The sequence below is a fragment of the Stenella coeruleoalba genome (assembly GCF_951394435.1).
Source record: "Stenella coeruleoalba genome assembly, chromosome: 7".
Taxonomy (NCBI): domain Eukaryota; kingdom Metazoa; phylum Chordata; class Mammalia; order Artiodactyla; family Delphinidae; genus Stenella; species Stenella coeruleoalba.
Genome location: NC_137153.1, coordinates 73,660,775 through 73,683,175, shown reverse-complemented (window position 1 = coordinate 73,683,175; position 22,401 = coordinate 73,660,775). Strand labels below are relative to the sequence as shown.

The 22,401-nt window shown below is 38.4% G+C and overlaps 1 protein-coding gene across 5 annotated transcripts in view; it reads right to left on the bottom strand.

Annotated features, from left to right (window-relative positions):
- The window catches only part of CFAP95 (cilia and flagella associated protein 95), a gene marked incomplete at its 5' end in the record, with an annotated part of 122,322 nt that overhangs the window by 45,431 nt on the left and 54,490 nt on the right, over positions 1–22,401 (bottom strand). For all 5 annotated transcript variants that reach the window (XM_079926673.1, XM_079926675.1, XM_079926672.1 and 2 more), the window contains one exon: positions 16,672–16,780. In XM_079926673.1, the coding sequence (XP_079782799.1) occupies positions 16,672–16,780 (109 nt within the window). The remainder of the gene's footprint in view (positions 1–16,671; positions 16,781–22,401) is intronic.

Genomic DNA, 22,401 nt, shown 5'->3' with positions numbered 1-22,401 from the left:
AATAAATTGCCACAAATGCTCAGTTACTAAAATATATTTCTGAAGTACATTCTGATTTTAATTGTTGACTCCATTAACATTAAAAAATAAGAAATGTCCCAAAGCAGTCAACGATTACATCATAAATATGTGAAAGTGGCAATTCTTTACTATGTTTTGTTGGAAAATAAAAATCAAGTTGGTGTTTCCATGAAATGGAAAGTACCGCATTCAACTACATTCCAATGCTTATTTGCTTTCTATTTCCTTCTCAAGATTAGTATATTTTAACTTCTCTAAGTAAGAAAATGTACCAATCACTTTGTAAATCACATAGGACTTCAGATACCATCATCATTATCCATTCTCTATCACAGAGGATAATTCAATGAATTATCAAGCAATTATCACTGCGAGAAAAACCTGATAATTACAGGGTGTACTAAAGTCAATTGCAGAAGCATCATGGTAATATCTAGAGGATCTCAGAAAAAAATGGGTGCTGAGGATTCAATATTCTTCCCATACAAAACTCTAGAAGATCACAAATGTGGAGGTTCACAGCAGAGATTCAGAACTCACCACCACCGAGAAACCAACTACTTTCTCCAAATCTGAAGACTAGCTTCCCTAAGACACCCAATGAAGCCCAAGATCACATTAATTCCACTAGATTTGTTCAGAAAAGAGAAACTACTGTTTAGAAATTTGGAGACTTCAGCTGCAAGAGTATCATAGCTAGAGTCAAATTCCTTTGGTCCATTTTTGTTAAGTATAAAAAGGCTCTGTAAAACTAAGAACCCATCCTACACAAAGCAATTTTAACTGTAGTCTCTGATCCTGGCTCCCTGGTCTCCTCCTAGGCTTCTATGACCACTGCCCGCTAAGACCTCAACCTTCTAAATCACCAACCTCCAAGCCTAATTTCCTAGCTCTGACTCCTGTACTTTTAGCTCAACTACTCTTTCTCACAGATTCCAAAGTTCACAAGTCAATGGCAGGGGACACTGTATTGGGCTTCATATTTTATACTTTAACGAAAAATAAGACATTATCTTTTAGGGAAAAAATTACTAGGTATCATTTTGTTTTAAGGTATAAGGTTGACCCCAAAATTAACCTTAGATATACTCTCATCATTTTTTTAAATTTTATTGATTTATTTACTTTTATACAGCAGGTTCTTACTAGTTATCTATTTTATACATATCAGAGTATATATGTCAATCCCAATCTCCCAATTCATCCCACCGCCACCACCACCACCCCCACTTTCCCTCCTTGGTGTCCATCCATTTGTTCTCTACATCTGTGTCTCTATTTCTGCCTTGCAAACCAGTTCACCTGTACCATTTTTCTAGATTCCACATATATGCGTAAATATACAATATTTGTTTTTCTCTTTCTGATTTACTTCACTCTGTATGACAATCTCTAGGTCCATCCACGTCTCTACAAATGACCCAATTTCGTTCCTTTTATGGCTGAGTAATATTCCATTGTATATATGTACCAAATCTTCTTTATCCATTCATCTGTCGATGGGCATTTAGTTTGCTTCCATGATCTGGCTATTGTAACTAGTGCTGCAATGAACATTGGGGAGCATGTGTCTTTTTGAACTATGGTTTTTCTCTGGGTATATGCCCAGTAGTGGGATTGCTGGGTCATATGGTAATTCTATTTTTAGTTTTTTAAAGAACCTCAATACTGTTCTCCATAGTGGCTGTATCAATTTACATTCCCACCAACAGTGCAAGAGCGTTGCCTTTTCTCCACAACCTCTCCAGCATTTGTTGTTTGTAGGTTTTCTTATAATGCCCATTCTAACTGGTGTGAGGTGATACCTCATTGTAGTTTTGATTTGCATTTCTCTAATAATTAGTGACGCTGAGCATCTTTCCATGTGCCTCTTGGCCATCTGTATGTCTTCTTTGCAGAAATGTCTATTTAGGCCTTTGGCCAATTTTTGGATTGGATTGTTTGTTTTCTAAATATTGGGCTGCATGAGCTGTTTATATATTTTGGAGATTAATTCTTTGTTCATTGATTCATTTGCAAATATTTTCTCCCATTCTGAGGGTTGTCTTTTCATCTTATTTATAGTTTCCTTTGCTGTGCAAAAGTTTTGAAGTTTCATTAGGTCCCAGTTGTTTCTTTTTGTTTTTATTTCCATTACTCTAGGAGGTGGGTCAAAAAAGATCTTGCTGTTTTATGTCAAAGAGTGTTGTATGTTTCCTCTAAGAGTTTTATGGTGTCTGGTCTAACATTCAGGTCTTTAATCCATTCTGAGTTTATTTTTGTGTATGGTGTTAGGGAGTGTTCTAATTTCATTCATTTACATGTAGCTGTCCAGTTTTCCCAGCACCATTTATTGAAGAGATTGGCTTTTCTCCATTGTGCATCCTTGCCTCCTTTGCCATAGATCAGTTGACCACAGGTGCGTGGGTTTATCTCTGGGCTTTCCATGCTGTTCCATTGATCTATATTTCTGGTTTTGTGCCAGTACCATATTGCCTTGATTACCGTAGCTTTGTAGTATAGTCTGAAGTCAGGGAGTATGATTCCTCCGGCTCTGTTTTCTTCCCTCAAGATTGCTTTGGCTATTCAGGGTCTTTTGTGTCTCCATACAAATTTTAAGATTTTTTGTTCTACTTCTGTAAAAAATGCCATTGGTAATTTGATAGGGATTGCATTGAATCTTTAGATTGTTTGGGTAGTATAGTCATTTTTACAATATTGATTCTTCCAATCCAAAAACATGGTATATTTCTCCATCTGATTGTGTCATCTTTGATTTTTTCATCTGTGTCTTATAGTTTTCTGAGTACAGGTATTTTACCTCCATAGGTAGCTTTATTCCTAGGTACTATATTCTTTTTGCTGCAATGGTGAATGGGATTGTTTCCTTAATTTCTCTTTCTGGTTTTTTGTTAGTGTACAGGAACACAAGAGATTTCTGTGCATTAATTTTGTATCCTGCAACTTTACCTAATTCATTGATTAGCTCTAGTAGTTTTCTGTTGGCATCTTTAGGATTTTCTACATATAGTATCATGTCATCTGCAAACAGTGACAGTTTTACTTCTTCTTTTCCAATTTGTATTCCCTTTATTTCTTTTTCTTCTCTGATTGCCATGGCTAGGACTTCCAAAACTATGTTGAATAAGAGTGGCAAGAGTGGACATCCTTGTCTTGTTCCTGATCTTAGAGGAAATTATTTCAGTTTTTCACCATTGAGAATGATATTAGCTGTGGTTTTGTCATATATGGCCTTTATTATGTTGAGGTAGGCTCCCTCTATGCCTATTTTCTGTAGAGTTTTTGTCATAAATGTGTGTTGAATTTTGTCAGAAGCTTTTTCTGCATCTATTGAGATGATCATATGGTTTTTATTCTTCAATTTGTTAATATGGTTTATCACATTGATTGATTTGCATATATTGAAGAATCCTTGCATCCCTGGGATAAATCCCACTTGATCATGGTGTATGATCCTTTTAATGTGTTGCTGGATTCTGTTTGCTAGTATTTTGTTGAGGATTTTCGCATCTATACTCATTAGTGATACTGGTCTGTAATTTTCTGTTTTTGTAGTATCTTTGTCTGGTTTGGGTATCAGGGTGATGGTAGCCTTCTAGAATGAATTTGGAGTGTTCCTTCCTGTGCAACTTTTTGGAATAGATTGAGAAGGATGGGTGTTAGTTCTTCTCTAAATATTTGATAGAATTCACCTGTGAAGCCATCTTGTCCTGGACTTTTGTTTCTTGGAAGATTTTTAATCACAGTTTCAATTTCATTACTTGTGATTGGTCTGTTCATATTTTCTATTTCTTCCTGGTTCAGTCTTGGAAGGTTATACCTTTCTAAGAATTTTTCCATTTCTTCCAGGTTGTCCAGTTTATTGGCATAGAGTTGCTTGTAATAGTCCCTTACAATGCTTTGTATTTCTGTGATGTCCATTGTAACTTCCCCTTTTTCATTTCTAATTTTATTGATTTGAGTCCTCTCCCCCTTTTTCTTGATGAGTCTGGCTAAAGGTTTATCAATTTCATTTATCTTCTCAAGGAACCAGCTTTTAGTTTTATTGATCTTTGCTACTGTATTTATTTCTGCTCCGATCCTTATGATTTCTTTCCTTCTACTAACTTTGGGTTTTGTTCGTTCTTCTTTCTTTATTTCCTTTAGGTGTAAGGTTAGATTGTTTATTTGAGATTTTTCTTATATCTTGAGGTAAGATTGTATTGCTATAAACTTCCCTCTTAGAACTGCTTTTGCTGTATCCCATAGGCTTTGGATCATCATGTTTTCATTGTCATTTGTCTCTAGTTATTTTTTGATTTCCTCTTTGATTTCTTCAGTGATCTCTTGGTTGTTTAGTAACGTACTGTTTAGCCTCCATGTGTTTGTGTTTTTTATGTTTTATTTCCCTGTAATTGATTTCTAACCTCATAGTGTTGTGGTCAGAAAAGATGCTTGATATGATCTCAATTTTCTTATATTTACTGAGGCTTGATTTGTGACCCAAGATGTGAACAATCTTGGAGAATGTTCCATGTGCACTTGAGAAGAAACTGTAATCTGCTGTTTTTGGATGGAATGTCCTATAAATATCAATTAAATCTATCTGGTTTATTGTGTCATTTAAAGCTTCTGTTTCCTTATTTTCTCTCTGGATGATCTGTCCAGTAGTGTAACTGAGGTGTTAAAGTCCCCCACTATTATTGTGTTACTGTCGATTTCCTCTTTTATAGCTGTTAGCATTTGCCTTATGTATTGAGGTGCTCCTACGTTGGGTGTATATATATTTATAATTGTTACATCTTCTTCTTGGATTGATCCCTTGATCATTATGTAGTGTCCTTCCTTGTCTCTTGTAACATTCTTTATTTTAAAGTCTGTTTCATCTAATATGAGTATTGCTACTCCAGCTTTCTTTTGATTTCCATTTGCATGGAATATCTTTTCCATCTCCTCACACTCAGTCTGTATGTGTCCCTCTGTCTGAAGTGGGTCTCCTATAGACAGCATATATAAGGGTCTTGTTTCAGCCAGCCTGTGTCTTCTGGTTGGAACATTTAATCCATTCACTTTTAAGGTAATTATCAATATGTATGTTCCTGTTACCATTTTAATTGTTTTGGGTTTGTTTTTGTAGGTCCTCTTTTTCTCTTTTGTTTCCCACTTAAAGAAGTTCCTTTAGCATTTGCTGTAGAGCTGGTTTGGTGGTGTTGAATTCTCTTAGCTTTTGCCTGTCTGTAAAGCTTTTGATTTCTCCATTGAATCTGAATGAGATCCTTGCTGGGTAGAGTAATCTTGGTTGTAGGTTCTTCCCTTTCATCACTTTAAATATATCGTGCCACTCCCTTCTGGCCTATAGGGTTTCTGCTGAGAAATCAGCTGTTAACCTTATGCGAGTTCCCTTGTATATTATTTTTCATTTTTCCCTTGTTGCTTTTAATAATTTTTCTTTGTCTTTAATTTTTGTCAGTTTGATTACTATGTGTCTCGGCATGTTTCTCCTTGGGTTTATCCTGCTTGGGACTCTCTGCAATTGCTGGACTGGGTGGCTATTTCCTTTCCCATGTTAGGGAAGTTTTCGACTATAATCTCTTCAAATATTTTCTCGGGTCCTTTCTCTCTCTCTTCTCCTTTTGGGACCCCTTTAATGTGAATGTTGGTGTGTTTAATGTTGTCCCAGAGGTCTCTTAGGCTGTCCTCATTTCTTTTCATTCTTTTTTCTTTATTCTGTTCCTTGGCAGTGATTTCCATCATTCTGTCTTCCAGGTCACTTATCCGTTCTTCTGCCTCAGTTATTCTGCTATTGATTGTTTCTAGTGTATTTTTCATTTCAGTTATTGTATTTTTCATCTCTGTTTGTTTGTTCTTTAATTCTTCTAGGTCTTTGTTAAACATTTCTTGCATCTTCTCAATCTTTGCCTCCATTCTTTTTCTGAGGTCCTGGATCATCTTCACCATCATTATTCTGAATTCTTTTGCTGGAAGGTTGCCTATCTCCAGTTCATTTAGTTGATTTTCTGGGGTTTTATGTTGTTCCTTCATCTGGTACATAGTCCTCTGCCTTTTCATTTTGTCTCTCTTTCTGTGAATCTCATCATTTTTGACAGTAAAATATTTCAGTAAATCAATCAATACCATTGAAAATTATATGAAACAAAGATATTGCCAAACTGAAATAATGCGTATGAAAAGGAAATAGATAATAGCACTAGTGGTTCTTAAGTTTATTGACTGCATATTCTGTATCAGACACCATATTAAGCACTTTATATATGTTATTCCCCTAAATACTTAAAGCAACCCTGAGTGTTGTATGTCAATCATCATGGCAGAAGGAAAAGAAAAATCAAATGGGGAATGAATAGAGTTTAATAAAGAATCTATTTATAAAAGTGTGGCCAGAATTCAGAAAATAAACAAACAATGATGAAGCACCCTGAAGACAGCAATATTGGGGAGGCATAGGGTAGGGCAGTTATGGAACCCAGAATGATCTACAGCTGTAAAGAGAGGGTCACTTGATACTTGTGGCTTTCAGAACAGACACAGTGTTTTAGTCTGTTCTGGCTATGTTACAAATATCACAGACTAAGTGGCTTATGAACACAAATTTATTTCTCACAGTTCTGAAGGCTGGGAAAGCCAAGATCAAGGCACTAGCAGTGACTGGTGAGTGCCTACTTCCTAGCTGATAGACAGCCATCTTTTCACAGTGTCCTCACAATGGCAGAAGTGGGGAAGGAGCTCTCTGGTGTCTCTTTTATAAGGGCATTAATCTCATTCATGAGGACTCCACCCTCATGAATTAATCACCTCCCAAATGCCCCATCTCCTAAGTCTATCACACTAGGAGTTAGAATTTTAACATTTGAATTTGGGAAGGATACAAATATTCAATCCATAGCATACAGCCACTGCCAAACCATGGCCCTGCAGGGAGGAAATCACAGGAATAAATGTCCAAGCCAACTCTCCTCCCACTGCTGATCAACTGTCAGTGCCTTCCAAAGGCCAATTCCTGGCAATTCACAGGAGGCCAGAGGGCAAAAAAGCTCACTGATGCAATCCATAAAGGTCAGCCTGCTTGGCACAGAGCAGGGTTGAGAAGGGTGGAGAGTGGATCTGGAGGGAGAAAGGAAGGACCTTTGGCATAGTTTATCTTCATTTTAAAGAAGGGAAAACTGAGGCTGAAAGGGATAAAGTAATGCCCAGCTAAACCAGAGAGAAAAGTAGAAGTTCCACAATTCAAAACATGCAGTCTGACTCTTTCATTCATTCATCCATCCATATCTGTGAAGTGCCAGGCATCCTACTAAGTTCTAGAGCTAGGGTATTAAATAAAACCCAGAGGCTATCCTGGCTGTAGCTTAGTTGAGTTGCAATAAATCATGGGGATAATGGTAATAACAAGAGCACATGGCCAGACACCATTCTAAATGTCTTCACATTAAATGCTCATGAAAACTCTATCCCCACTTTACACCCAAGGAAATAAAGACATGGAAAACTGTAAACTCTTGACCAAAGTTACAACCTAGTAAGTGGTGGAGCCAAGAATCAGTAAGAAGCCATCTGACTCTAGAGCCCACTCTTTTTTTTTTTTAACATCTTTATTTGAGTACAATTGCTTTACAATGGTGTGTTAGTTTCTGCTTTATAACAAAGTGAATCAGTTATACATACACATATATTCCCATATCTCTTCCCTCTTGCGTCTCCTTCCCTCTCACCCTCCACATCCCACCCCTCCAGGCGGTCACAAACCACCGAGCTGATCTCACTGTGCTATGTGGTTGCTTCCCACTAGCTATCTATTTTACGTTTGGTAGTGTATATATGTCCATGTCACTCTCTCACTTCATCCCAGCTTACCCTTCCTGCTCCCCATATCCTCAAGTCCATGCTCTAGTAGGTCTGTGTCTTTATTCCCATCTTACCCCTAGGTTCTTCATGACCTTTTTTTTTTTTCCTTAGATTCCAATTTGTATGGAAACACAAAAGACCCCGAATAGCCAAAGCAATCTTGAGAACAAAAAATGGAGCTGAAGGAATCAGGCTCCCTGACTTCAGACCATACTGCAAAGCTACAGTAATCAAGACAGTATGGTACTGGCACAAAAACAGAAATATAGATCAATGGAACAGGATAGAAAGCCCAGAGATAAACCCACGCACATATGGTCACCTTATCTTTGATAAAGGAGGCAAGAATATACAGTGGAGAAAAGACAGCCTCTTCAATAAGTGGTGCTGGGAAAACTGGACAGGTACATGTAAAAGTATGAAATTAGAACACTCCCTAACACCATACACAAAAATAAAATCAAAATGGATTAAAGACCTAAATGTAAGGCCAAACACTATCAAACTCTTAGAGGAAAACATAGGCAGAACACTCTATGACATAAATCACAGCAAGATCCTTTTTGACCCACCTCCTAGAGAAATGGAGATAAAAACAAAAATAAACAACTGGGACCTAATGAAACTTAAAAGCTTTTGCACAGCAAAGGAAACCATAAATAAGACCAGAGCCCACTCTTAACCTCTGTGTTTCCTGTATCAGAGGTAAATGTTATCCCCCAATATTAGACTTCCCATCTTCGTCAATAATAGAACACCCAAATTTTAGCTGGGCCCGTGAAGTTTCAGACTACATTTTCTAGTCTCCCTTATACACAGATATGACCAGTGACTGGTTCTGGACAGCAGGGCATAAATGGAATAAATATATACAACCTCCAGGAAAGGTCCTGCTTCTGTTTCTCTTCTTGCTGCATGGAATGTGGACATAATGACAGGTTTCCAGCAGCCATATTGGGCCCTACACAAGGGATGGCAGAGCAAGAAGCTAGAAGCAGTAGGTCTCTGACAATTTATGGAAATTTCATACCAGTCCTGGCCTGCTGTCCTCTAGACTTTTTACATAAAATAATAAAACCTTATGTGCAGAGCCACTGTTGATTTTTGGTTTCTGTTGCACATAGGCAAACCTAATCCTACACCATCTTAATGTAAAAAATCACTTTGGTCTAGAAATGTTCATAACCTGACATAGGGTGGATAATATATAAAAGCACTTCCATATGTTTAAAAGTCTTTGGGGCTTTATATATATATCACAAACTGGAGATTGGCAATTTGATATGTGAGATAGCTAAATTAACACAGCACCAACTCACAGGCTAATCACGAAAATTTCCATTTAATTTGCATAATAAAATCTAGTTTGAGTCAAATGGTAATATAAAAGATATCTAATGTGTGTACAGGATGTGCACTTCATGATATCATTCTTTTCCCCATTTTCCTGAGTATCAATTTTTTTAAGTCCCAATTTCTAATCTTCCAAGATGAACTCTTCCTATATGTGCTACACTTAAGAAAACCCAGGGACTTCCCTGGTGACACAGTGGTTAGGAATCTGCCTGCCAATGCAGGGTACATGGCTTCGAGCTCTGGTCTGGGAAGATCCCACATGCCGCGGAGCAACTAAGCCCATGCACCACAACTACCGAAGCCCGTGCACCTAGAGCTCGTGCTCCACAACAAGAGAAGCCACTACAATGAGAAGCCCATGCAGCACAACGAAGAGTAGCCCCCCGCTCAACGCAACTAGAGAAAACCCGGGTGCAGCAATGAAGAACCAATGCAGCCAAAAATAAATAAATTTATTTAAAAAAAAAAGAAAACCCAGTAAACATATAACCTGGGTAACAGGTACAGGAAAAGAGCAAGTCACTTAGGGCTTCCCCTCAATTTCCACATTTGAGTGTAACCAGTCTCTTTGTGCTGAGGATGACTTACCCCCTGGCAGAATCTCTCTTGGAAAGATTCATTTCAAATGATGCCCAATTGACATTTCTTTTTTGGCTTCCCTATAGGGTTCCCTGAAAGCATGCTCCTCTGACCCATACTGACAGAAGTGCAGGTAATTCTCAAGTCAAGTCTCCCCTCTGATGCCACAGGCTGCTTCAGGAACAAGTCAGATCCCAATCCACCTAGTCCCCTGACTTCAGGGGAACATTTATCAAATTGCCTGTCTGATAATGTTCAGGCCCCACACTATAGCTTGATGAGCAGGACATGCTTCCACCCCCCCGCCAGTGGGGACAAGAGGGATGGGACCCAGCATGTACACCCCTCCAAATGACTCCCCCAAATTCCAAATACTCTCATCCAGGTCTCTTCAATTTCAACATTTTCTTTCTTTTTTCCTTTTTTTTTTAACCTTCAACGTGGATGAGAGATCAAGAGTTTCAAAACCAGTTACCGCCCAAATGCTCTGCATGCTTTCATTATGAAATGGAGAAGTTGGCATTTTTTATCTTAGATCTTCAGTCATAATTGAGGAAGAGTCTTATTTTATCCTGTTAAACAGCACTCCCCCTACCACTGCCAAAAAAGTCATCATCAAAAAGTAATACAGATACTTTGTTAAAAGTCTTTACCTTTAAAAATCATCCAAAAGGCTATTCTTATTTCTCAGCAGTAGTTTTGTCCTGTTTTCTGTTTTCGTGGCTCTACTTTCATGTCTAAGTGAACACAGTAGTACCACATACAGATTATTTAAAGGATCCAAGAGAAGCAGAGAGTCCCTCTTCCCATCATTATTTTGAACAACTGAGACTTACGGGGTGCAAAAAATAATTTCATTATTTTTCTTTACTGCCAGTTCAAGTTAGCCTTTATGGGATGGCTCTTTCCCTGCACCTAGAAGAGATAAATTATGGACAAGTGCCATATTTTCTTCTGGTCACTTTCAGATAACAAAACCACTGCTTGTCACAGAAGCAGTCTCAGTTAAGTAATTAATATTAGTAGAATAATCACAAGAGGGCCTTTTATTTGTCTAGTTGTCTGAGGGAAGGACAGAGCAGACTAAACAAAGAAATAGAAAATCAGCTAACCCTCCTTCTACACACACATTCCTCTGCAGACTTCCCTGGCCTGGAGCAGACTCTAGTTGGAGGAGAAGAAAATCTTTAACCTTAAATAAAATTCATCATTTTGATGAGATATTTTAATTATTGAAATGTGACCAAAAGACTTTTAATTATCTGAGAGTGACCATAAAAATTATGGAAATTGCACAAGATCTTATCCAGGGGTAGAGAAAGAACTAATTCCACAAAGTAGGGTGAATAGACAACGGAGGCAAAGAATGTGTCTGTGTCTATGTGTGTGTGTGTGTGATTGCACCTTTTGAGTGCCATTTGATCAACCTAACAGTTATACTTGCTTAAGCAAATTGATATACATGAAATATTAAAATCTAGTTTCTCTAAGAGTTAAATTAGGGCATGATTATTGATATAGAAAAAGAGTTGCAAAGGAGGGTAATGGGATCAAAATGGCAGATGTCTCATTTCATTCATGTTCCAAATCCCTAGAAATGACAAAGAAGATACTTGATAGAATTAATAAGCCCATAGTTACAGCATAAGGAAAGTACACTCAAGTTGGCCAAAATTTATACAGAATTCCCAAAACAGGAAAGGCAGATGCAATTGTGCTGATATTGGAATAGACAATCCAAAGTAGATCCAGGAGAGAATGCTGGAACCTGTGGCATCAACTCCAAACTCAGAGATTATGGAGATACGAAGCAAGAGGGAGTCCTGACTCAACAGCCCACTCTCCCTAAATATCTTCCTTTTCCCTGGTGTAAGTGGTTCTCCTGCACTGACATTTAAAATTACTCCATTTACAACAATTTGATCCATATGCCTCTTTCAGGTACTTAGATCTGAATGCTAGAAGCATCTGTAAGATTGCAGTGCTCAAAACACTATTCTACTATGTTAATCAAAGAAAAACATACCTGAACCAATTAAGTAAATGATAATTGAATTTCTCAGATCCATTATAATTATATCCCTTTTAGGGTCACTAATTTTTATTTTTTTTAATTTTTCTTATTATTTTTTAACATCTTTATTGGAGTATAATTGCCTTACAGTGGTGTGTTAGTTTCTGCTTTATAACAAAGTGAATCAGCTATACATATACATATATCACCATATCCCCTCCCTCTTGTGTCTCCCTCCCACCCTCCCTATCCCACCCTTCTAGGTGGTCACAAAGCACCGAGCTGATCTCCCTGTGCTATGTGGCTGCTTCCCACTAGCTATCTATTTTTCCTTTTTTATTTTTTTAACATCTCTGTTGGAGTATAATTGCTTTACAATGGTGTGTTAGTTGCTGCTTTATAACAAAGTGAATCAGTTATACATATACATATGTTCCCATATCTCTTCCCTCTTGCGTCTCCCTCCCTCCCACCCCTCTAGGTGGTCACAAAGCACCGAGCTGATCTCCCTGTGCTATTGGGCTGCTTCCCACTAGCTATCTATTTTACATTTGGTAGTGTATATATGTCAATGCCACTCTCTCACTTCGTCCCAGCTTACCCTTCCCCCTCCCCGTGTCCTCACGTCCATTTTCTATGTCTGTGTCTATATTCCTGTCCTGCTAGGGTCACTAATTTTTAAATGTTGTATTTTCATCCACTAGAACAGCTCATATTTGAGACCTACTTAGGTATTCATCTATTCATAAAATGAATGTTAGCACACATTTGTACACTTTTAGCACACTTTTTTCATTTATTTGTCATTTTTAAGTCCAAAGTGACTGTGATGCTGTTAAAACTAATACTAGCTTAATTTGCTCATCAGTGTTGTCCTGTTAGTTCCAAAAATGCCTTGGCATTGATCCATTAGCTGTATAAGAAGAATCTGTTTAATGAAATTTCTCAAGTTCCTCTTTGTTCCTTTATATCTAAAATTTCTCACCTTCTATGACACAGCATCAAATCTGCCCTGTATTTAGTCCTTCTGAGTTTATGGGATTCAACATGCAGCACTTCCTCAGAAGTGGTCTTACGTAAGTCATTGTGACAGGGCCTTTGGTAGTGCCGTGAGGGTCCTTGGGTGAGGAACTTTACAAATGAAGAAACAATGATAGAAGTACTCTTGATCATTTATTTTGCATGGGACTCACTCTGTTATAGCTAAGTAGTACCTCAATAAAGTCCAAATAAAATACCGAAACAAAATATTGGAATTTAAAACACTATTTCCTATAATCACTTGGACTAATAAGACAATCAGAGAAACTCCAGTGGCTTGAATTAAATTACTGCTCTGCTGTGAATCCATGGCCCCACTCAGCCTCCTGAAGCCAGAGAGGCCACTGGAGTAGGAATTCGATTATGCCACTACTGAAAATTAGGTAGTATGTTTCCAGATTCCACCAACAGATGGTTCCTTTAAGCATTCACCTCAGGAGCTTCACGGTGGTCACCTCCACTAGGAAGCCATCTTCTTTTTTTTTCTGGCTGTACCACCGCTCAGCTTGTGGGATCTTAGTTCCTCAACCAGGGAGTGAACCCAGGTCCTCGGCAGTGAAAGCACAGAGTCTTAACCACTGGACCGCCAGGGAATTCCCTAGGAAGTCATCCTTGACCCTCCCATCAATCCATTTCAGTTCAAGTGCCCCTCACAGCATCCTTATTTCTCCGTATCACATCATCCATCATGCACACTGCCACTGTGGTTGTAGGTACCCATTAACCACATAAGCCTGTGAATTCCTGATGTACAGCGACCTTGCTTTGAATTATGTTTCTTACCCCAGCACTCAGCATGGTAACTTGGCATACATTTCTTATCCCAGCACTTAACAAAATAACAGGACCTCAATACATGTTTGTTAAATACAGTCTTCTTTCCCTTCTTCCTTCCACAAATATTTATTGAGCACCAACTATGTGTCAGACACCATTCTGGGAACGGGAGATACAGCAGAGAACAAAACAGACCAAAGTCCCTTCTCTCATGAAGCTTGTATTCTAGTAGGGGGAGAAAGACAATTAACAACTAAAAAGTCTTAAGTATGTCCAGTCATTGAAGTATCATGAAGGAAACTAAAGTAAAGGAAAGGGGATAGAGAGATGTGAACAGACTTCTATTTTACACACAAATGGGCAACTGGCTCATTGAACAAGTGGGACTTGTAAGTAGGTACAATTAGAAAACAAATTTATTCTTCTTCCATCGCTGCCCATTCATAGTTACTTGGAGGGACTTATTCTTTTCTATGCTCTTTGATGAAATATAGGACAGGCTCCAGGACTTTTCTGGTCACTCTCAGATAATATATTGATAAAAACCTTCTTGCTACTTCTGTCTCAAGAAGAGCCTTTTTGAGGTAAGTAAAATGCCCAGTCCCATGTACTAGCCAAAACTTCATTTAAAATGAAAGATTCTCATTCCTCCACCTTGGGCATGTTTTAGTCTGGTCTGCTTCAGTTGGCTTCTTCTCAGTTGTCCCTCTTGGACTTCTTCCTTATACACCAACTCATTCTGGCTCCTTGAGCGTTTAAGATGAGGGTGAGGGGACATGAGGAAGGACAGAAGCAAATGCAGGAAAAGTGGACATGTAATCTTGTTTTGGTTTCCTCTGGACGAGTCTGTGTCTGACCCTGTCTGGCACTGAAGGACGTTCAAAGCTGACTTTCTTAGGGTGTTCTAATAGAAGCTGAGAGCCTTTCTGGGAACATTCAATGGTATGTTCTGTGATGCAGGATGCCAATTTCTGCACTTAAATGTCCTGTCTTAGCCCATAGGAATACAGTCGATCCCTCTTCGATCCCTACATGAGGTGCTCTTGGGCAGGCTCTAAAATGGCTCTCTGTCATTTTTCTCTTTTACATGGCCCATATCTGATCCCCCAAAGCCACATCTGGGCCTGAATACTCACTTATCCTTGCCCCACCACTCATGTATATGTAGCTAGTTCCTCTCTTTCTGCTCTGCTGCTTCAGACAGATCACCAGAGCCTCTTATCTATAACTTCACGAGGAACCCAAGGGGGTTTGCAGATGAGACTTACAGCACACCTTTTTCAAAATCCTGTCTCTATTTTCAAACTGAATTTTGGCTTTGCTGAATGTTGGGAAGCAGACCCAAGTTTGGTTCAGTAACATTCCTATCTAATACACACTGTAAACCTGGTAGAGGAACGACAAGGTTTCAATGACTATGAACGAAAGTCATAAAGAAGGTGAATATTATTTGTACATCCTCTATTAAACTAAGGCTTAACTGTTACAATGCATGGAATATAACGAATGAATATTTGAGGTTCCTACACCTCATATTTCACTTCATCTCACTTCCTCCCACAATCCAGAGACCAAGAAGATTTTCACTTATCAAAAATAAATGTTTTTAAGAGTCAAAGATGCTAAGTGCATGCCAGGCAATGCCTGCCTTGCCCAACTTGTTCTTGTCCTCACCATGCTCAAGAAAGCAAGGGTAAGCTGGGTTTGGGAGAGCAGGGCAGAGTGGTTATTTTCTGAGTTGGGCATTGGCCTCTAGAGCTCCATCAATGTGCTGGCTAATGACCAATTAGGCAGCCTGGTGCAAAGGCAACAGGGCAGGGTTGAAACTGAGGAAACCATCAGAATGCCCCTGAGATTTAAGCTGTGGGACAAGAGGAGAACAGAGCAGAGAGAAACAGAGACGCCAAGAGAGACTGTGTGTGTGTCAGATAGAGAGAAGAGAGAGAGACAGAGAGAATGCCTTGCTTTAGAGCCATCTTGGTTCCTGTAAGTGTCCTCGTCCCACATCCAGGCAGCCGTATTTTTATAATATATTCCCATTTTTCAGGCTATCCTTATTGTTCTCTGTCTATGGTAAACTATAACAGGAAGGGAGGAAACAGCATGGGCTCTGCTAAGCTAATTCATTCCCATCACCCTGGAGAACACAGAATTTTCTAGAACTATTCCCAAAGTAGAATTATGGATCTTCCTAGGCTTACCCTTTTTCAAAGTAGCCCAGCCTTTTGGGGGCAGAATATGATATACAAACACAGTCTTCTCAACACATTCACATCCATCTTTGTCAAATTATCAGCTCTTCAGGCCCCCAGGCCATCCTATAAGGTTGAATTGAATCTTCAACTAGTCCCAAAACTCTTGACATTGTAGGACACAATTTGAGACTCTTTAGGGAGTTGAGTTCCTGCACACTGATTGAGCAGACACCTCAATAGCCAAGGAGTAACCCACAGCAATTCAAATAGGAAGTATCTATGCAATGGATACTCCTTTTGTAACTTAGCTGTACAAATGTTATGAGAATAATAACAGCATGTTTAAATTACTCACAATTCCATCCCCTTAAGACAAGTACAAAAGACCTGAAACCCAAAGAGATGGGTTCAGATTCTCACTCTTCCACTCCCTGGCTGGGTGACTTTGAGTAAATCACTTAACCTCTAGGAGATTCTCCCCAGTTGTAAAATAGAGATAATAATACCTACTTCACAGGGTGATGGTGAAGGTTAGAGGAGACATCTAGCAAGATGTTGCAGCTGCAGCAACAGCATCATAGCAATAATAATAATTTCTTGAGTACTTTCTATGTGCCAGGCATTGAGTTAAGCACTTTTTTGCTTTATTTTACTTAATTTTCCAATAACCTTATGAAGTGTACCCATTTTACAGGTAAGGTCACTGAAGCACACAGTGGCTAGGTCACCTGCCTAAGTTACTAACACAGCTATGAGGAGCACTGACAAAGTGCTCCTCCCTCTACTTTTTCATGTTTTACTAGGAGGAATATTCCGGACTTAAAGAAATTAGTAGCTACTACTTACTGGGGGTTCGTTGGTTCCAAGTCGCCAATATGTTGAATTACACAGTTTTTTCACTTCTTCAGGACCCTCTATATCATAATCTTTGGGATAAGTTTCTCTGTCACAGTGCCTTAAGAAAAAAATGAGAATCTGTTAAGGGATAAAGCTTATTTATCAGGTATTGCATTTGAACATTGTAAAAATTATGCAATGAAAATTTACTGTATTTGTGACCTTGTTCTAATAATAAATTTACTGGATTTGGGACATGTATTTCCCATCTCTTTTCAAGTAATGCTGAGGCTACTTCCTAAAAACAATTTAGCACATGTGATAAAACTAATAGTATCACGAAAACAATACTTATCCAACACAGTAATTATTCAGTGACTTCAATGAAGTGAATCTTATTTAATAATGTAGATTAGTTACTGAAATAAATTCTAAAATAAGACATGTAGTATATTAGAAAGGCAACTTACCACTTTAGAAATTTTTCTACCATGAATTTTAATTACAATTTTTTTTCAAAACGAGAGCAAAATATTTACTCATATGGATTTATAACAGTGCTTCCTGCTCCGAAAGAGGGTCTAAAGGAAAAACAGTTCTTAAAACATGTAGAAGAAAGAGTAAAAAAATATTCTGAACGTCTTGACTGAAAGGGTGGTTGGATAATAATAAAGGAGGGATTTGGGGATAGGAAAGGAAAAAGGAGATGAAGTGGCCCACAACCGAAGTAGCTATTTTCGGAATAAATTCTAAAATAAGACATGTCTAAAATAAGACATATGTGTAATATTATTGTGTCTATCTAAAATATGCTTTGTTGGGTATTCTTAAATACCAGACAAATCCACATGCTCTCAACTTCTCTGGCCTCCTCCATCTTCAGTCCATGAACTCTTCATCTACTGTGGGAGAGGGCAGCCCAGCTCTTCATCTGTTCTTCCAAATCTATGGTGTAATCCTAAAACCTAAGCTTTTGAACTCCAAAGCCAAGAATTTGGCTCTTTTGCTGCCTGCTGGGTCATTCTTCCCTGAGGTAATAAAACCAGAACACCTCCCTAGGAGCATAGGAATGAAGGGGCAAAGCACCAGTTAACATTTCAATGTATTATTTCCAGGGCCCACCTCTTTTTTTTTTTTTTTAAACATCTTTATTGGAGTATAATTGCTTTACAGTGGTGTGTTAGTTTCTGCTGTATAACAAAGTGAATCAGCTGTACATATACATATATCTCCATATCTCCTCTCTCTTGAGTCTCCCTCCCACCCTCCCTATCCCACCCCTCTAGGTGGTCACAAAGCACCAAGCTGATCTCCCTGTGCTATGCGGCTGCTTCCCACTAGCTATCTATTTTACATTTGGTAGTGTATATATGTCCATGCTACTCCCCCACCTCTTTTTTAGGCACTGTAGGCACAGTGCCCAGGGCTTGTGATACTTTTAGGGGCCCAGGAGAGTGTTTTAATCATTTTTAAATCAGAAAAAAAAGAATATAATCCAGTTTGAATTATATCCATCTTTATACCAAAGCAGTCATAAACTATCATTTTAAACTTTTTTTTATTGGAGGAATTGGAGGCAAAGATAATTAGTGTCCATGAAAGTCAGAATGCAGCCTGATTATACCATCATGTATTTTAAGTTGTATTATAACTAGATTATTACAAAAAATTCAGTTATGTTCCTTTTCTCACCGCAATCTCAGATAACAGCCAAAAGCCCAGCATTAAAACATGAATCTATAATGAAACTTTGGAGGACTGAGCTAATGCAGTTGGCATTCCCTAATGCCTGCTAGCTGCCCACAAATGATGTGCCCACAGCCTGCAGGCTCTGAGAGATACACAGCTGAAGACCTGTCCCTACTTCACAGAGGCTGCCAGCCTAGCAAAAATAAACATACATGTTTAAAAAATTATAAAATATATAAAAAATGTTAAAATATATATTTACTATATCCTAAATATGTATTTGCTACATATAATAACAGTAAAAATGATTCGCATATTATAAAGGAAACGGGAGGCCTAATTATTCCCTGACTTTATTATGTCAATTGAACATTGGCTTGTGCCTCAGTTTCCCCGAGATGAATTGAGAATCATACACTGAGGACAAATCAATTGATTGAGAGTCTCAAGTGAAAAGTGACATAAAAATGCAAATATTATTATATGTAATAATATTGTGTCTATCTAAAATATGCTTTGTGGGGTATTCTTAAATACTTTGTCAATACCAATTAAGTTTTATAGCATCTTTGTAAGACAAATATATATATATATATATATATATATATATATATATACACATAAAAATAAAAATAATCTAGGTGTTATTTTTATATATATATATACACATACACTTTATATAGCCTTGTTTGCCTTGCTACCTGCATTTATTTATGGTTGCCATGACTTCTCATTTACTGCAATAAAAATTCTTTACGGGAAAATAATGAATATAATAATATAAAATTTACAATGTCTCTAGAACAGTAACTTTCAAACTTATTGATAACAGACCCCACCTATATACCATTACAATCCACCCTGAGAGTTTGCCAGTGTCTGGAGACATTTTTAGTTGTTGCATCTGGGTGGGGTGGGTTGTTGCTGGCATCTAGTGGGTGGAGGCCAGCAATGCTGCTGAACATCCTACAGTGCACAGGACAGCCCACCACAACAAAGAAATATCTGATCCAAAATGTCAAAAGTACCAAGGTTGAGAAAGCTCTAGAGAATGACTGTGTACCAGATTCTTAGATCAGTGGTCCCCAAACCTTAGCATTTCATGGAGTAGCAAAACTTTACACTGAAATTTGTAAAACCAACCTAAAATTGCCAACATTTTGTCTTGACAGGAACATTAAAAATAAAATAACCATCTATCACCTTTAATAAGGAGACTTTTAACACCAAAGATAAGTAAAAACAATCTTAGAGTCTTTTAAGCTGAATAAATTTAGCTATATGAAAACCTTGCTACATTGCTACGCTGTCTTTACAGTTTGTACATCACTTTGGATTAGTAAAAAAGGTCATTATTGACCAGCACTGGTCTAGTCTACAGACTGGATCTGCAGATATTAATTTTCCCCAGATATGAATTTGACAGCAGCAGTCAGTTCAAGGCTAAAGCAGCTTGAATATAGGTATTCTGTGCTACTAACTGAAGGGAGAGCTGTGTTTTTGATGTCAGGTGTGCAGACACAGGCTGACATTCTTGCTGGGAGGAGAGCCTCCAGGGCCTCCTACCAGCAGGGCCAGAATCTTCCTTGACAATCAGCCTTGCTTCTGCTGAGGACTTTGCTCTATCAAGCCCAAAGCTAAATGCTGTGGCTATTTCTTTATACGAGAAATCTTTACGTAAGACATCCTTAATTACAAGAAAGGAAATTTGCTTTCTCTACTCTACTGTGGGAGAAATAGTATGAATATGAATAGAATTACAAATGGGGCAAAGGCTGACAGGACAGGATCAGACCTGACAATTGTATAAAAAGGAGCTTGGAACCAGGACCCTGCTGTCAAAAATGCCACTTGGACTGATTCAGAGAGGATTAAGGTCAATAGAATCTAGTAGGGCAAAGATAGCATGGGCAGGTCCCATTCTAGACAACTCCCCACCACCCATCCTACAATCACCTGAACACTCTAGATCCTGAATTTCCTGTCTCCTCCAGCCTAACATAGTCCCACGTAAAGCCTTGTGAAAAGCACTTTCTGGATCTGGATCTGGGGTCCTTTGGGAGCTTGAGTTTCCTACCATAAGAGTTGGATGATTTCACATCAAATCAAATCTGTAAGTTCCCCTTGACTGAACACATATAAATCCTTAAGTGAGTTGCAGGACTAAACAAACAACTCCAGAGCATACTCAGATAGGGATCTGCAGCTCCCCTCAGGCTGCCCCAAGCCATCGTGGTCCAGTTCCCAGAGGAGGACAGGTGCGGTTAGACGACAGGGTTATCCTTGCAGAAGAGGAGACCAAGCTACTCTCTACAGTTTCTGTGGTCCCAAGACTAAGTGGGGGAAGCAAAGTGGGGATTTGCAAAGAAACCATTATCTTTATCACTTCTCCACCTTTCACATTTTAAAATAATTGTCCATTAGTGAATCTTCCTTTTCATTAGACTAAGAATGTTTAGACACAGGGATCACTTTTTACTCATCTTTGTGATCTCAGTGCCTAACAAAGACTAACACGTTGTAAATGCTCATTAAATCTTAAATGATTGCTTGATTGAATTTCTTACGTTTTGTTACTGTCACCTTAATATAAATGCTGAAAGCAATGGCTTTCAAATGTGTCCATAAAAATAAAGAGCATCCCAGCGTACTCTACAAAAGCACACATGAAAAAGGAGTGATTATGCATATAGAGATGCTAGTTCTTTGCAACAAAAACTTGTCTCTAGAGGAATTATAAATCTGCTTGCTGAATGGGAAAACTCTCAGCATACATATGCATGACACTGATTGCAAAGGGGGTGTGGATCCAAGCAATATCTGATATGTGAACAATGAAAATCGAGCTGAATTCTGGTTTCTGGTTACTTGACAAGAGACACATTTTCTTTGTGAATTTCAAAGATGGTAAAATTATGTTTAGTTGGGCTTCCCTGGTGGCGCAGCGGTTCAGAGTCTGCCTGCTGATGCAGGGGACACGGGTTTGTGTCCCGGTCTGGGAAGATCCCACATGCCGCGGAGCGGCTGGGCCCGTGAGCCATGGTGGCTGAGCCTGTGCGTCCGGAGCCTGTGCTCCGCAACAGGAGAGGCCACAACAGTCAGAAGCACGCGTACCGCAAAAAAAAAAAAAAAAAAATTATGTTTAGTTAAGACTCCAGATGACAGAATATATTAAATTTTAGAATTATTAATGTAGTTCAAAACTACTGTGTCAGCTATTGTTATTTTCTGATGTAAATCTAAGCCAAATGAGAAGAGAAAGATACCTTTTCCATTAGGTTTTATAATCGTCTGCTATCTAGGACTTTAAGAGAAAATTACCCCAGAGAGTCAGCTATATTTCCTGACACATTAGAAGCATTAAAACCAATAGAATCAAAGACTACAAAGAAATATTTGACAATCCTCTTTAAAAATTTCACAGGCAAATGATTTATATGCCAAGATAGTGCTATTTGGCGGCACATTTATCAAACTGACAAATGAAGACTTTCGGGTGTATTTGCAAGAGTCATAAAGAAAATCTTACGTCTTTGGGAGAAATGGTGACATTTCAGACTTATGAAGAGGGACACTGTTTTTCAATGTGTCTCATGCTGTATGCAATCTGTGCATCTACAACTATGAAATCACACAATTTGAAACCTAAACTGCACTCAAAAGAAAAATATTCGACCGAGACAGGTAAGTGAAGTTATTTTCTTCACTCAACATATATTGAACGGCATGTAAATAAGACCTATCATTATTATGAATTTTTTTTCATAAGAAACTCTTCAAAAACAGGAAGCCCTATGGAGAATATTGGGAGTAAACAAGAGGAATACAGCATGGGAGCCTGTCTATCTTAACAGTTGAAACGTTAAATAAATGTTGTCAGTATGATTAACTGCCAAACACATGACTTTGAAAACAGCTGGAGGAACATGTATTAAATGGGGTGACACTATAATTGATTATCCTACCTGGGACACTGTGAGAGGGGAATTAGGTACTAGGTACACTGGGAGTGGTGAAACCAGGATTGTCCTGGTCAAATCAGGATTGGGA